Here is a 15,360-nt window from a genome sequence, read left to right on the forward strand (position 1 = left end):
GTCACAGAAGCGCCGAGCATTATATTATAATAGTGTGAAATACCATTGTTACAGCGCCGCTCATCGTTTCCGTGACCCCCAGCTGTCAGTGGGGGGAGAAGAGAAGAAAGAGAAATCAGCTGAGTGCCGAGCGGCGCTGTACAGAAGGTATTTCACACAATTATAATAAAATACTCGGCGCCTGCTCTGAGGGGAGGGGCAGAGATCCCCTGCTGACAGCTATGAGAAGAGAAGGAGAGGAGAGCAGATTAGCTTAGCAGGGCTTTACCGAAGGGCTGCATAAGGATCTGGACATTTCGGACACCACCACCCAGATCCAGTACCTTGACCACAGACCTGGACCTCTCTTGACATCTGCATCCAGATCCAGTACCCGGCCCAATATTTGGATACCTCTCGGCTTCCTCACTCAGTACCGCATTTGGGCCGTCTTACCCCTAATTACTTTAGGGAGGACCACTGATCCCCCCCCCCCCCCATTGCCCTCTATGGATAAGCATACCATGACCTGGTGACCTCACTACAATAATACAAAGACCCTCCTTTTGGAATCTTACAAAAAAAAAATCTTTGGAGCTCACTTTCCAACAGCCCTCCGGTACCCATCTGGCATACTCTAGAAGGGACGCCAGGGTGACCTACATTTTTTGGCATCCTCGCTGAAACTCCGAGGAGAGGACATCCCTTGGCAGCTCATCTCCGTCTACATACACCATCTTCCACAGCAGATCTCCCAATCAGTCCTTTTAATTTTACCTGTTGCGACTCTCTTGTCGCACCTTCATATTCATCTGGAAATCAATGTTCTCCATCTCTAGACCCCTGAAGAAAGGCACACTCGCCTGAAACACGTCAAGTTGGAGTATTTCCTCATCTTTCATCATATACCCTACAGTATATGTATTACTCACGCTCCACATATGGTTTTACATCCATACACTACACTCTTGTATATGTTGTATAATAGTATATTGTCTGATCTTTTTGATCAATTTTACCTTGCTGTAATTTAATAAATGATTTAATTTTACTCTTTTTGGAAGTGTGATTGTCGCTAAAGTCCCACCCCTAGGGGGAACCCTTTGCAGTTATGTTACTGTATCAAAGGTATTTCACACTATTCGATTACAGAAACACATTGGAAATTTTTATATAAAAACAGTCAAAGTGGATTCTAGGATTTTATATTGACCCATATTGCAGCACAGCTGTTTTAATGTAACCGCCGCGTGGGTAGGTTTTTTTCACGGACACCGTGATCGTTTCATACTAGTGCGCATGCGCACTAGTCTGATCCTCAGCCGCTCCATTACGTATCCGGGGGTGTGAGCATGCGCACTGCTGCGGTGCTCAGCTGTTTCTGGCAGGAAGTGACGAGGGTAGGTTTTTCTCACGGAACACCCCCACTTTACCTTTATTCCCGATACTATAAAATTGAATATACAACAGAAGAGTAAAGCCTACTTTTTAGTGGCAAAGTCAAAAAGGACAGACAAACACACAGTTCAAGCACACATCTTCAAGAAATGAAACAAACAATTGGATGTTTTACCTCTTCAGTGTCTTACAAATATTAAATTATACATTTTTAAATACTGAACCTTTCCCTTGAAATCAACATATTAAACAAGCATTTAAATGTCAAACCCACAAACATTAACTTAATGGTCTATGCTATAAAAAAAAAAATATAAAAGACTCACCTGCACATTGTGTATGAGACAGAAATTATAATATTTTATTTTGCACAACTTCAGAAAATTTAGGCAGGCTGAAAAAGAAAGAAAAAAAAAAAAAAAAACATAGGAATTACTATGAAAATATATTATAGTACAGTGGTGGGGGTCACTTTATTTTTTATCTTTAGGCCTCATTCACACAGGTGTACCTATCCGTAATCCTGTGCAAAGAGCCCTCTTTGCCTGCATGGGATGCACAGGTGTGAGGATTGCAGGAGGTCCCATTCATGTCAGAGGGCAGTATTTTCAATGTGAAACCAGAACACTGGGACATGACCCTAAACTAACTGGAGGAAAGTTCAAAACGAATCTTAGAAATTATTATTTTACTGAAGGGGGAGTTCATGCTTGGAATAACCTTCCAGCAGAGGTAGCAAGTGGTTTCAAACATGCATGGGACAAACATAGATCTACAGAATACTCATGAAATTTTTTTTCATTTAATATATTATATATATATATATATATATATATATATATATATATATATATATATATATATATATATATATATATATATATATATACACACATACACACACACACATATACACACACACATTTATTTTTTTTCTTCTCACACATACATACACTTGATGGACCACTTGGTCTTTCTGTGGTCCCTTTTTTTATGTATAAATGGGGCACAGCAGCTACATAGATACAGTCTCAATTTGATAGCCGTGTGGGTGCATGTGCCCAAGTGTACAGGGACAAGAACCCACACAGCTGGTAAATTGGGACCAGTGGCTGTGCCTACATAGCCACTGCACCCCAACAGACATGAATGGGACTGCCTGCAATCGGATGCACAGAACACCTTTGCATCCCTTGCAGGCAAAGATGGTTCTTCGTTTAGGAACGCCCATGTGAATGAGGCCTTACAGTTATTTTGCGCAGATCCAATATTTTCTATTTTTGTTAGCACTGTACATGTAAAAGTCCATTCACATGATTGTTTTTTTTGTCTCTGGCCAGATCACTCTTTTCATGCTGCCACTAGAAGTGTGTTTCCATGAGAAGCCTATCACGGAGAGCAGACAAAAAAGCTACTGGAGTTGGTAATAAAAAGCTCATAAAATAGCAGTTCTATTGAGGAGTCTATTGAGGAGAGCAGTAAAGGCTTGTTTTTTTTATAATGCAACTGCTGGTGAGCACTGTGCAGGGGGCAGTGGCAATTCCTCACAACTGAAGCATCCACAGTTTACTTTATCCCACAGTTTTACTTTATCAACATGTCACAAGTTTTATTCAGCTTTATTCACAGCAGTAAACTGGGTGCAATATACTGTATCGAGCACAAAGTACATGCCATGCTGGAAAAAAAAAAAATGTAGTGCATGTCCTGCTTTTTTCCAGTGCACAACACTGAAGCACACTCGTGTAAACTCATCTCATAGGACTCAGGGACAAAATGCCTCATCTTTCAGCTGGGGCTGCTTGGACAAGGCTGCCCAACACAGACCAACGCATATGGGTGAATAACTAGATTCACATAGAGTTTCCTGCAGCTCGTGTATGCATCAGCTCAGCAACCCTATCATTTGAATGGGCTGCTGTACCTGCTGAAAAAGCAGGGAAAAGGTCCTTGCACCCTTTCTTAAAGCAGAGTACCAACCAAAAAATGAACTTTCCACCGTCCGTTAGCTTAAAAACACCTGAAAAAGAATTGGATAATTAAAACATTTTTTTTTGTTTCACTTATCTTGTTTTAATGAAAATACTAGACTTACCTTCCTTCCTCCCTCTGCGGACACGGACCACTACGTCACTTCCTCCTTGCATTGACTCCTGGGAGATGAGCATCATCGATCCCAGGAGTCAATGCGCCTGCACCGGCCCTGCTGGTCACTTCTGGTGCAGGCGCGTCATTCCCTGCTGAACAGCTTCTGGGCATGCCCAGAAGCTGTGCAGGGATGACGCGCCTGCACCGGAAGTGGTGAGCAGGGCATTCTGGGACTCCGACGTCACTGAAGAGGACGCTCTGGCTTTAGCTGCCTACACCTGGGATGGCAGCGCTGGACAAGACATTTTCAAGTTAAGTATTTCTTCTAAAAAAGGTAAGTGAAACAGGGGACAGTTCAGAGGCTATCGTCGCTTAAATACACTAGCCCTGACTGTCCCCGGGGTATTTTTTTAGGTAAAAAAAATTTTTTTTGCCTGGAACTCCGCTTTAAAGGTGGTTGTAAACACATATAAACCAGTGAAGTGACTAACCTCAGATAATATACACAGACATTTAAAATATTATCCTATATAGGCTTGTGACGGTATCAGATTTTCATGCTGCGATTAATTGATTAAGGTTTTGCCACGGTATACAGTATTATCACGGTATTCTATTATTAAATTTAAATTATTAAATTTCCACCTCACTTCAATTTCATTGCTGAATTTAGGGGCTTTGGTTCACTTATGCACATTATTATATAGTCAGTCAGTACAGACTCTGTGAACCAGGCCTAAAATAGGTCATCAAGCAGTGTCTGGCCTAACTGGTCCTGGCGCTCGGCTCCGATCCGATGGCCTGGTCATTAAGAGGGCAAATCCTTGTGGTCAAGATGTGGTTAAACCTGAAGGAGGTGTTGTTTATAAATTACTTTACTATCGCTTTAGGCCTGGTTCACATGTATGCGGGTTGGTGGTTCACATGTATGCGGGTTGGCGGTTCACATGTATGCGGGTTGGCGGTTCACATGTATGCGGGTTGGCGGCCCACATTTGCACAGGCATAGCAGCCCATTGATTTGAATGGGCTGCTATGCCCTCATTTTCCGCAGAAAAAAGGTGCATGCAGCATTTTTTTTAAATTCAGTGGCCTTGAAATCCATCCTGCTTTTGCACCATGCGACTAACCTGCAGTTCCTGCTCTGGCAAGCTTTCTGCATTTTTTGTATACGTGGGCACGGCATTTAAAAACAGTTTGGGTGTGCAGCAACGGCAGGTAAGTCGCATGGTGCAAAAGAAGGATGGATTTCATGGCCACTGCATTTTTTTAAATTCTGCATGCACCTTTTTTCAGCTGAAAACGCAGGCATAGCAGCTCAAGCCCATTCACATCAATGGGCTGCTATGCCTGTGCAAATGTGGGCCCCCAACCCACATACATGTGAACCAGGCCTAAAGCAATAGTAAAGTCATTAATTGGTTAAACCTGCAGGAGGACCGGTGTTTTTATCTATTAATGACTTTACTATTGCTTTAGGCCTGGTTCACATGTATGCGGGTTGGGGGCCCACATTTGCACAGGCATAGCAGCCCATTGATGTGAATGGGCTTGAGCTGCTATGCCTGCGTTTTCAGCTGAAAAAAGGTGCATGCAGAATTTAAAAAAATGCAGTGGCCATGAAATCCATCCTTCTTTTGCACCATGCGACTTACCTGCCGTTGCTGCACACGCAAACTGTTTTTAAATGCCGTGCCCACGTATACAAAAAATGCAGAAAGCTTGCCAGAGCAGGAACTGCAGGTTAGTCGCATGGTGCAAAAGCAGGATGGATTTCAAGGCCACTGAATTTTAAAAAAATGCTGCATGCACCTTTTTTCTGCGGAAAATGAGGGCATAGCAGCCCGTTCAAATCAATGGGCTGCTATGCCTGTGCAAATGTGGGCCGCCAACCCGCATACATGTGAACCGCCAACCCGCATACATGTGAACCACCAACCCGCATACATGTGAACCAGGCCTAAAGCAATAGTAAAGTCATTAATAGATAAAAACACCGGTCCACCTGCAGGTTTAACCACTTCTGGATCGCAAGGATTTGCCCCTTTAAAGACCAGGCCATCGGATCAGAGCGCCAGGACCAGTCATCACCAGGTAGGCCAGACACTGCTTGATGGCTATATAATAATGTAATGTGGGCTGCTATGCGTGTGTGTGTATATATATATATTAGAGCTGCACGATTCTGGCCAAAAGGAGAATAACGATTTTTTAGCTTGGAATAAAGATCACGATTCTCTGTGTAACAAAAAAAAAAAATTGGGATAACTTTACTGTTACGTTTTTTTTTTTTTTTTATTCATTAAAGTCTATTAATTGCGTTTGAAAGACTGCTGCGCAAATACAGTGTGACATAAAATATTACAACAATCGCCATTTTTTTCTGTAGGGTCTCTGCTAAAAAAATATATAAAATGTTTGGGGGTTCTAAGTACTTTTCTAGCAAAAAAAAAACTGATTTTAACTTGCAAGCAACAAGTGTCAGAAAAAGATCCAGTCTTTAAGAGGTTAAACTTCCTTTCTCCCTGGCAGAGGGAAGGAAAAGATACAAATGTAATCATTTTTGTTTAGGCCCCATGCACACGGGACGTTTTTAACGCCGCTGTAAGCAGCGTCAGGCGTTTTCTTTTTGCAGCCTAAAAACGCCCCTCCATGTTATTCTATGGCCTCATGCACACTCAGACGTTTTTGAGCTGTAAGTGGCTTAGACGTTTTTAGGCTGCAACAAGAACCCACCACCTGCGCGTTCTGAGGACCAGCGTTACAGCGTTAAAAACGCCTGACGCTGCTAAAAGCTGAATAACTTTGCTATAACGTTGCTTAACGTGCGTTAAGCCACGTTATACGTTTTTTTTTCTTCCATTCAAAATCAATGGTTCCCTATGGGATCCTATTGATTTGAATGGAGGTCGCACCGCAACACCGCAAGTCGGATCCGACTTGCGGGGTGACTTGCGCTGTGGGAATCTTGAGGGGGAACGCCACGCCAAAATGGGAAAAAAACGGCGTGGGGTCCCCCCCAAAATCCATACCAGACCCTTATCCGAGCATGCAGCCCGGCAGGCCAGGAAAGGGGAGGGGACGAGCGAGCGGCCCCACCCCCCCTGGACCACACCAGGCCACATGCCCTCAACATGGGGGGGTGTTGGTGCTTTGGGGCAGGGGGAGCTCTGCACCCCCCCACCTCAAAGCACCTTGCCCCCATGTTGATGAGGACAAGGGCCTCATCCCCACAACCCTGGCCGGTGGTTGTGGGGGTCTGCGGGCAGGGGGCTCACCGGAATCTGGAAGATGACGTCATATGTGACATGAGGGGGCGGGGCCTCCAGATGACGTCATCGGGGCCACGCCCCTAATGGCTATATAATAAGCTGAAGAGACCGGAGATAGGCATAATCAGCGGAGACGTCGTCGGAGGAGGACCGGAGGAAGAAGACAGCCGACAGCCGACAGCAAAAGAGCAGAAGACCGGAGAGGAGAAGAAAAGAAGAGAGGACAGCAGAAGAGGGGACAGCAGAAGACCCCGGAGACAAGAACACAAGAAGAGGGGGACAGCAAAAGAGCAGAAGACCCCGGAGAAGACCCCGGAGAGGAGAAGACAAGAAGGGCGGACAGCAAAAGAGCAGAAGACCCCGGAGAAGACCCCCGGAGAGGAGAAGGCAAGAAGAGTCGGATGAAGATTTTTAATAAACTTTCCAAAACGTCTCTTGTCGTTATTTCCATACACTGCCTTTTATGGGGTGAATGGGTAGGGGTACAGTGTACCCCATACCCATTCACATAGGGAGGGGGTCCGGGATCTGGGGTGCCCCCTTGTTAAAGGGGGCTTCCAGATTCCGATGAGCCCCCTGCCCGCAGACCCCCACAACCACCGGCCAGGGTTGTGGGGATGAGGCCCTTGTCCTCATCAACATGGGGGCAAGGTGCTTTGAGGTGGGGGGTGCAAAGCTCCCCCTGCCCCAAAGCACCAACACCCCCCCATGTTGAGGGCATGTGGCCTGGTGTGGTCCAGGGGGGGTGGGGCCGCTCGCTCGTCCCCTCCCCTTTCCTGGCCTGCCGGGCTGCATGCTCGGATAAGGGTTTGGTATGGATTTTGGGGGGGACCCCATGCCGTTTTTTCGGCATGGGGCTACCCTCAAATTCCATAACGGACCCGAAGGGCCTGGTTTGGAACCCTGGGGGGGACCCCCACGCCGTTTTTTTCCCATTTTGGCGTGGAGTTCCCCCTCAAGATTCTCACAGCGCAAGTCGCCCCGCAAGTCGGATCCGACTTGCGGTGTTGCGGTGCGACCTCCATTCAAATCAATAGGCTCCCATAGGGAACCATTGATTTTGAATGGAAGAAAAAAAAACGCTGCTAAAAGCAACGTGGCAAAACGTGCAATAACGCCAATGGAAAAAGCTACTGAAAGCACGTTTTTACAGCTGCTTTTTCCGGCGTCAGAACTAACTTTGACGTACGTTTTTTCTAACGCCCCGTGTGCATGGGGCCTTATAGTTAGGTGTTAGCTGTGTGAGTGAATGAGTCATCCAGCTCACTGAAATGTATCAATTCACAAGTCAGACTGAGGAGCAGAGAAACTCTGTATTTTAAAAATGCCACAATAACAATACCGTGGTTATGCAATACCGCGATATATCGAATTACCGAAAACCGGCATATGTCTAATCCTATATAAATTGTACCTGTTTATCTGCAATATTCTCTTCATTCAAAACAAAATTAAGAACTTATAAAGCTTGTCTGAGCTTTCAGAAAACAGGGAGTTGGGAGCTGAATTTACACTCTGCAGATCTCAGTGAGGAGAGCTCTGACAGATAATTGGAAGGAAGGCACAAACTCCCCTTCACACAGCACAGAGGAACAGAGCTGGGAAGGTCTGTCAGCTGGAGCTCCCTCCCTCTCGTATTTTTCTCTTGGGTGTCAGGAAAACCTGTCAGAAGTTATTCATGCCGATAGTAGAAGAACAAAGTTGCAGACAGAAATTACACTTAGTGCTCTGAATTGAGACAAGTACACGCTATAGAGGGATATGCTTTGTTCATATTTCATGTCTGAGATTTACAACCACTTTAAGCCACAGCCACACATAAACCACATGTGCTTTTGCACCATGCAGTTTCATGCACCCAAAAATATGCTGTGTTTTCTGATGCGTGGGGGTGCAATTACCCACACGCCTCTGAAAAAGAGTAGCGCATTTGGTCTGCGGTGAGGGAACAAGTGCAATTTACACACTGTCCCGCAGCTGTGTGAACATGGACTAAAGGAGTTGAAATTAAACAGGATTATGAGAATGCATAAGGAAAAAAATATCATACCATATTGTAATATATCAGAGGGGGGTGTGCATGACACATCTGCATTGTAAACGTATTGGTCCAATTGGAGATTTTGTTTTTATCCCATTTAGAATTTTTGCAAAATCTGTATCTTTAAAGGGTTAGTTCACCTTTAAAAAAAAAAAAATAAAAAAACCATGGAAAGATAAACTATGGGTCTTTTACACGAACGATCCGATCAGATCCGCCTGTCAGTTTTTTAGGCGGATCTGATCGGATCCTCCATGCATCCCTATGGGGCAGCAGATGTCAGCAGAGACATGTCCTCTGACACCCGCTGCTCTCCGATCCGATCCGTGAAATCCGGACAGACGGAAACCCTATTTTCCATCCGTCCAGGGGATCGGATGAGAGTGGACAGGCAGTCCACTCTCATCCGATTCCCCATAGAGAGCAGCGGGGCTCTGACACCTCCCTCTTGCACACAGAGCGGAGAGAGAGATGTCACCTGCCTGCTCAGCGGGGATCAGTGTATCGATCCCCTGCTGAGCAGCACGGATCCGCCTACAGAGGCGGACCGTGTGAAAGGAGCCTTACTCACAATACCTTCCCCAGCCTCTACTGCAGTACGCTCCTTGGATGAATATCTTTCACTGCTCATGCTAGCTTATGTAGCAGTAAAGGCATTTGAAAAACACACTCTTCCACATCCTTCTTTCTTCCAGGACACTATCCTGGAAGTAATTGTGCGGAGAGGCCTCTTTACCATTGCAAGCATTATCATGCTACACAGCCTCTGGATTGTGTACTGCATTTTTCAAGTGTTGGAACCGGTACACCCACACTGCTTGGCATAGGTGGCAGAAAATAATTATCCAAGGAGCTAAGTGCAGAGGGGATCTGGGGTTTGGGGAGGTTATTGAAGGTTAGTTCACATTTTAATTGGTGAAAAGGTGAACTAACCCCTTAAATTTCCACAGTAAAAATCATGCCATATTGTAAATGTTATGGAGGTTGATGTATGTGTGACATCTCGGTGTAATCATTATTTTATATATTACGTTAAGTTATTCTAGTCTAGTTTTTCTCTGTTAACCGCTTGCCGACCGCCGCAAGTACATATACTGCGGTGGTCAGCCCCGTGCAGGCAAAGTGACGTATGAGTATGTCACTCGCCTGTGAGCCAATAGGGAGCGAGCACGCGCCGCCGGAGGTGCGCTCCAGCCCCCGCTCGTTCACGGACACCTCCGCGCGAGTGACCGGCGGACCCGATGTCTGCCGGTCACTCGCGATCATCCGTTACAGAGGGAGAAAGGCAGGGGGCTAATGTAAACAAAGCCGCCTGTCATTCTCCCTGGCGTTACAGCAGAGATCATACGATCCTGCTATGTAGGATCATAGATCTCTGCTGTTACATGAAAAGCCACATCCCTGCACAGTAAGAAGTACGCCTCTAGGGACACACTTAACCCCTTGATCACTAATAAAGTTAACCCCTTCCCTGCCAGTGTCATTTTTACAGTAACAGTACATATGTATAGCACCGATTACTGTAGTAATGTCACTGGTACCCCCAAAAGTGTCAAAAATGTCAGTCAAGGGTCCGATCTGTCTGCCGCAATGTCACAGTCCCGCAGAAAAAAAAATAAAAAACGCAGATCGCCGCCATTACTCGTAACAAAAAAAAAAAAAAAAAAAAATCAATAACAAATCTTTCCCTTAGTTAGTAAACGCAATAACTTTTGCACAAACCAATCAAAATACGCTTATTGCGATTTTTTTTTACCAAACATATGTAGCAGAAAACAAATTGGCCAAAAATGTTAAATTTTGATTTTTAAATTTTTGGGGGGGAATTTCATATTAAAAAAAAATTTGAAAAATATTGTTATTTTTGCAAAATTATCGCTCTTTTTTTGTTTATAGCGCATGATCAATAAATCGCACAGGTGATCAAATACCACCAAAAGAAAGCTCTGTTTGTGGGAAAAAAAGGACGTCAAATTAGTTTAGGTACAGTGTCGCACGACCGCGCAATTGTCCGTTAAAGTCACGCAGTGCCGAATGGCAAAATAGGGCCTGGTCAGGAAGGGGGTAAAATCTTCCGGGGCTTAAGTGGTTAAATACCCAACCAAAAAAAAACGAAAAACTTGTCTGATAGCATGACTACGGAGTGGGAACTGTCTGATGGCTTGACTCCATTCAGGTGTGCATAGTAACCAATCAGCTTCCAGGTTTTATTGGCAAAGCTTAGTTGAACAAGCGGAGGTTAGAAGCTGATTGGCTACCATGCACAGCTGCGCCAGTTTCAGCAAATCTCCCCCTTCTCTATGAAAAGGCCCCCCAACATCACATTACCTCTGGGTCTTTCTTCAGTATAAAGATCTATGACGATGTCTCCTAAAGTGGTCTCCAGAAGTACAGCCATGCCTGCTAGTAGAAGCCGCCTTCCTGGAACACCAAATAAACCGTCTTATTGTATTTACAGAAATGCGAACAACTCCATCAACCCGTAGCCTAAGAGAGCTGTACAAAGCATCAATCTACAACAATACGAATCTCTCCAGGCAGACACTTCTACAAAGCGCATGTCACGTATTTCTTCCCTCTTAGGTTGGCTCACAGTGATTACGTCAACAAATAAACGTCCAATGACAGAGAGCGGGGAAATCAGGAATTCAATGAAATACGTCGCGGGGAGAATGACGTCTCCGCCAATCCCGGGGAGGACAGGGTGGAGGCGTGGCCTCGCTCCCATATTTGGCTGGTATTGCGGAAGTAGGAGAGTTGTGGGTGGCAGAAAGGTAGACAAGCTGTAGCAAGTTTAGTATGGAGTTGTTAGCGTTCTGTGTCTGCTGAAGAAGAGGAGCTGCCATATTGGTCTCTTCTCCACGTGTTCCCAGTTCATGTGTGACAGAGGATGGAGTGGAGTAAAGTGCGGAGTATAGGGGCGGCCTGGAGCTTCCTGCCTGTGGCTTTCCTTGTCTTCCTCCTATGTGACAGCCAGAGCATCGCAGGAGCAGCACCTTTCCAGGTACTCCTAATCCATACACCTCTGTGGGACTGCTAGTAAACAAGCCTGTGCTTCTGTGCCACATACATTCTCCATATCCACTTCCATAAATCATTTCTTTTCCCATTGACCTCTAAACTAGGGTGACCAGACATCCCCGGATTGGGGACACTGTCCCCGGATTCAGGGCATCCCATGCTGGCTGAGAAACAGACTGGTGGCTCAGATGCGGACGCCCCATACTGGACGATCTCACTGTCGCTCCTGCTGCTGTTCAATGGAGGAGAGGCAGAGCCAAAAAATTACCCTGTGGAGGGCTGTGCAGGGGCCAGAGCTGATACAGCTGCATGGAGAGATGGAGAGTTTAGCTGTTGTTGGGGAAGGGCTAGGAGGTGGCTGCAGAGATAATCAGTAAGAGAAGGGGGCAGAGGTGAGCTATGGATGTGGGGCAGAAGTGTCCTCTGTGCATAGCAAATCTCTGATCCCTGCACTCTATGCCTAACACCCTTCTATATATTATGCATTCCTGTGCCCAGTGCTGTGTTTGTGTAGTGCAGTCCTGTGCCCAGCGCTCTTTGTGTAGTGCAGTCCTGTGCCCTGTGCTGTGTTTGTGTAGTTCAGTCCTGTGCCCTGCGCTGTGTTTGTGTAGTTCAGTCCTGTGCCCTGCGCTGTGTTTGTGTAGTGCAGTCCTGTGCCCTGCGCTGTGTTTGTGTAGTGCAGTCCTGTGCCCTGCGCTGTGTTTGTGTAGTGCAGTCCTGTGCCTGGCGCTGTGTGTGTAGTGCAGTCCTGTGCCTGGCGCTGTGTGTGTGTGTAGTGCAGTCCTGTGCCTGGCGCTGTGTGTGTGTAGTGCAGTCCTGTGCCCGGCGCTGTGTGTGTGTCTAGTGCAGTCCTGTGCCCGGCGCTGTGTGTGTCTAGTGCAGTCCTGTGCCCAGCGCTGTGTGTGTGTGTGTGTGTGTGTGTGTGTGTGTGTGTGTGTGTGTGTGTAGCGCAGTCCTGTGGCCAGCGCAGTGTGTGTGTAGCGCAGTGTGTGTGTAGTGCTGTGTGTATTGCAGTCCTGTGCCCAGCGCTGTGTGTGTGTAGTGCAGTCCTGTACCGTTTGCCAATAATAATAATATTATATAGAATGTCCCCAGATTTCATTTTAGAATCTGGTCACCTTACTCTAAACAACCTAATAGACAAGTGATCTCCACACTGCGGTCCTTTGCTTGCTATTATCCAGTCCTTGCAGCACTGTAATTCTCATTGATAAAAGGTACTATTCCTCCCACTGACCCCCATGGATGGGGGGGGGGGGGGGGGGGGTTATTCCTCCCACTGACCCCCATGGATGGATGGGGGGGGGGGGTTATTCCTCCCACTGACCCCTGTGACGTGAGTCACTTTGGTTTGGGGGCTTGTGGAACCCAGATTGCTTTAGAGAGGTTGGGAGACTCCTTGTCCAGCTTCCCCAGCCCCTCTTATGTGTAAGTCGCCCTGTGTCTATTAGGGGCACAGGGTGACCAAGAACCCCAGTCGGGTCTGCACTAATCAGACTCGCTGTACAACCACGCCGGACTCAGCATTTGGTATTACCCCCGTTTTAACCTGACTTCTACATGTGTGGCTTGTGTTGAAAGAGTGAGGGGCTTTTTCACTTGTGACAGTTATATTTCTGGACAATATCCCTCTGGAAATACATATAAACGGTTTGCCTTAACAAATTGCTAAAATATTGCAAGGAGTGTCTCGTAGACCCTTGCTAGTGGGGTGTGGTTTGTTATTGTTAAGTATTTGCATCCCATTGTTCTTCTATTGTGTCTGTCTGCCTTGAGATAAACTTATTATGGGATGTATATGTGGAGGGGTTGTCCCAGAGTGTATATCTCTTTGTGAATGTCTGTGAATAAACAGTTTTGATTCTGGTTCACTCCAAAACTTGTACTGTCGAGTTGTTGGGGTAACTATAGCCAGATTCACGGATCCTGTGTTCCAGAGCTTGGGAAGCCGCTTCATGGCGGAGATACCCAGCCGGGGTGTCCGGATTCCATCACATTGGTGGCAGCGGTGGGAGGCTTCCTGCAGTCTGGGACATCCAAACCTTCACAGGGATCCAAGATCGGGATAGCAGACTTGGGTCGACCCAACATCAGAGTTCGAGGGGGGGGGGGGGGGCTGCGAATCGCCCTTTAAGTATACCCCAGGACGGTATCTGCAGATCAATACCTGGAGCTCAGGCAGCATATTCGGGTGGAGCTCTGGATTGGAGCCCTCCAGCTTGCTGGTATATACCAGGGCAAGTGCTTAACAACCCCAGGGCAACGGGCCAGTGACCAACGGGAGATGCGGATGACATTCCTGGGAGAGCAGCCCCAGGAGCAATGGGTATCTGAGTTGGACAGGCTGGTCCAGTAGGAGATGGAGCTGGACAATCAGTATCGAGCTCTGCAATGGCACGCAGGGCAGAAATATTTGGAAGAGACATCAGAATGCTCTCCGGAGGAATATGACTTTGGTGGCCCTGGATTGCTGTGGGAGAGCCTTACAGATGCGTTTGTGTTTGGTGATGAAGGGGAACCTACTCTTGAGGCCCTGCGAGAATGCAGAGAGGCTATGCTCGGTCTCGCAGGGGGTCTCAGAGCTTAACCTTCTTAGCGGTATTCCCGAGTGTGGCTCGGGGTTAAATTTCAGAGCCAAAAGCGGTAACCCCCGAGCCACACTCGGGGTACCGCCAGAAGCATCGCTGGATCCTGTAAAAGAGGTTTCTTACCTTGTCACCGGGATCCAGCAATGTGTCTCGCGGCGGATCTTCCTCCCGATCGTCTCCGTGCCCCGGCTTCCGTCTCCTGCGACGTGACGTTCGCAGGGGGTGGAACCGGCGGCAAATTCAAATGTAAAAACACACCAAACACACTGATGCCATTCAAAATAAAAAAAAAATCACATTAGTTTGCCCCCCCGTGCCCTTTCCTGCAGTTTTACTGTACTTTTTTTTTTATGTGTGTGTGTGTGTGTGTGTGTTTTATATGTATGTGTGTGTATGAGCAGCCCAAGCCAACTGTATACATTTCACAAGAATTACATGCAAAATAATGGTACCGCTTTCAGCAACTAAAATCCAAAAGAATCCTACCGCCAGGGAGGTAAAACCTGATTTAGAACACTTGCTAAGAAAACAACAGCATTTGGAAAGGGCATACGGGAAACTGCTAGAACACGTTCAGCAGCATGCCTTAGAGTCGGCAGTGGAAACTCTGGAGATTGCTGTTCCCAAAGCTGCCAAGTGCTGACAACAGGGCAGAGCTCTGCTAGCCTCTGCTCAGCACCAGTAACCTCTTCCGGGTTCCACAAGCCCCCCAACCAAAGTGACTCGCGTCACAACCCCCATGAATGGTGGGGGGGTTGTTATTCCTCCCACTGACCCCCCCCCCCTTCCCCCCAGGGTTATTGCAGAACTGTAATTCTCATTGATACAAGGTACTAGCCTTCCCACTGACCCAAACGATGGGGCACTGTTCCTCCCACTGACCCCCAAGGATGGGGGTGGGGCATTATTCCTCACGCTGAGCCCGACGGTAGGGCACTGCTCCTCATGCTGACAGCGTCAGTTTCTTCCCCCA

At 46.8% G+C, this 15,360-nt stretch overlaps 1 protein-coding gene across 1 annotated transcript in view; it reads right to left on the reverse strand.

The window, feature by feature from the left end:
* The window catches only part of PPIL4 (peptidylprolyl isomerase like 4), a 64,625-nt gene extending 53,271 nt beyond the window's left edge, over positions 1 to 11,354 (reverse strand). The window contains exons 1-2 of the mRNA XM_082251988.1: positions 11,107 to 11,354; positions 1,704 to 1,771 (exon numbers count right to left, since the gene is read on the reverse strand). Of these exons, the coding sequence (XP_082108114.1) occupies positions 1,704 to 1,771; positions 11,107 to 11,176 (138 nt within the window). The 5' untranslated portion in view covers positions 11,177 to 11,354. The remainder of the gene's footprint in view (positions 1 to 1,703; positions 1,772 to 11,106) is intronic.
* Between the last annotated feature and the right edge of the window lie 4,006 nt (positions 11,355 to 15,360).

Source organism: Pelophylax lessonae (assembly GCF_965119305.1).
Source record: "Pelophylax lessonae genome assembly, chromosome: 3".
NCBI lineage: Eukaryota > Metazoa > Chordata > Amphibia > Anura > Ranidae > Pelophylax > Pelophylax lessonae.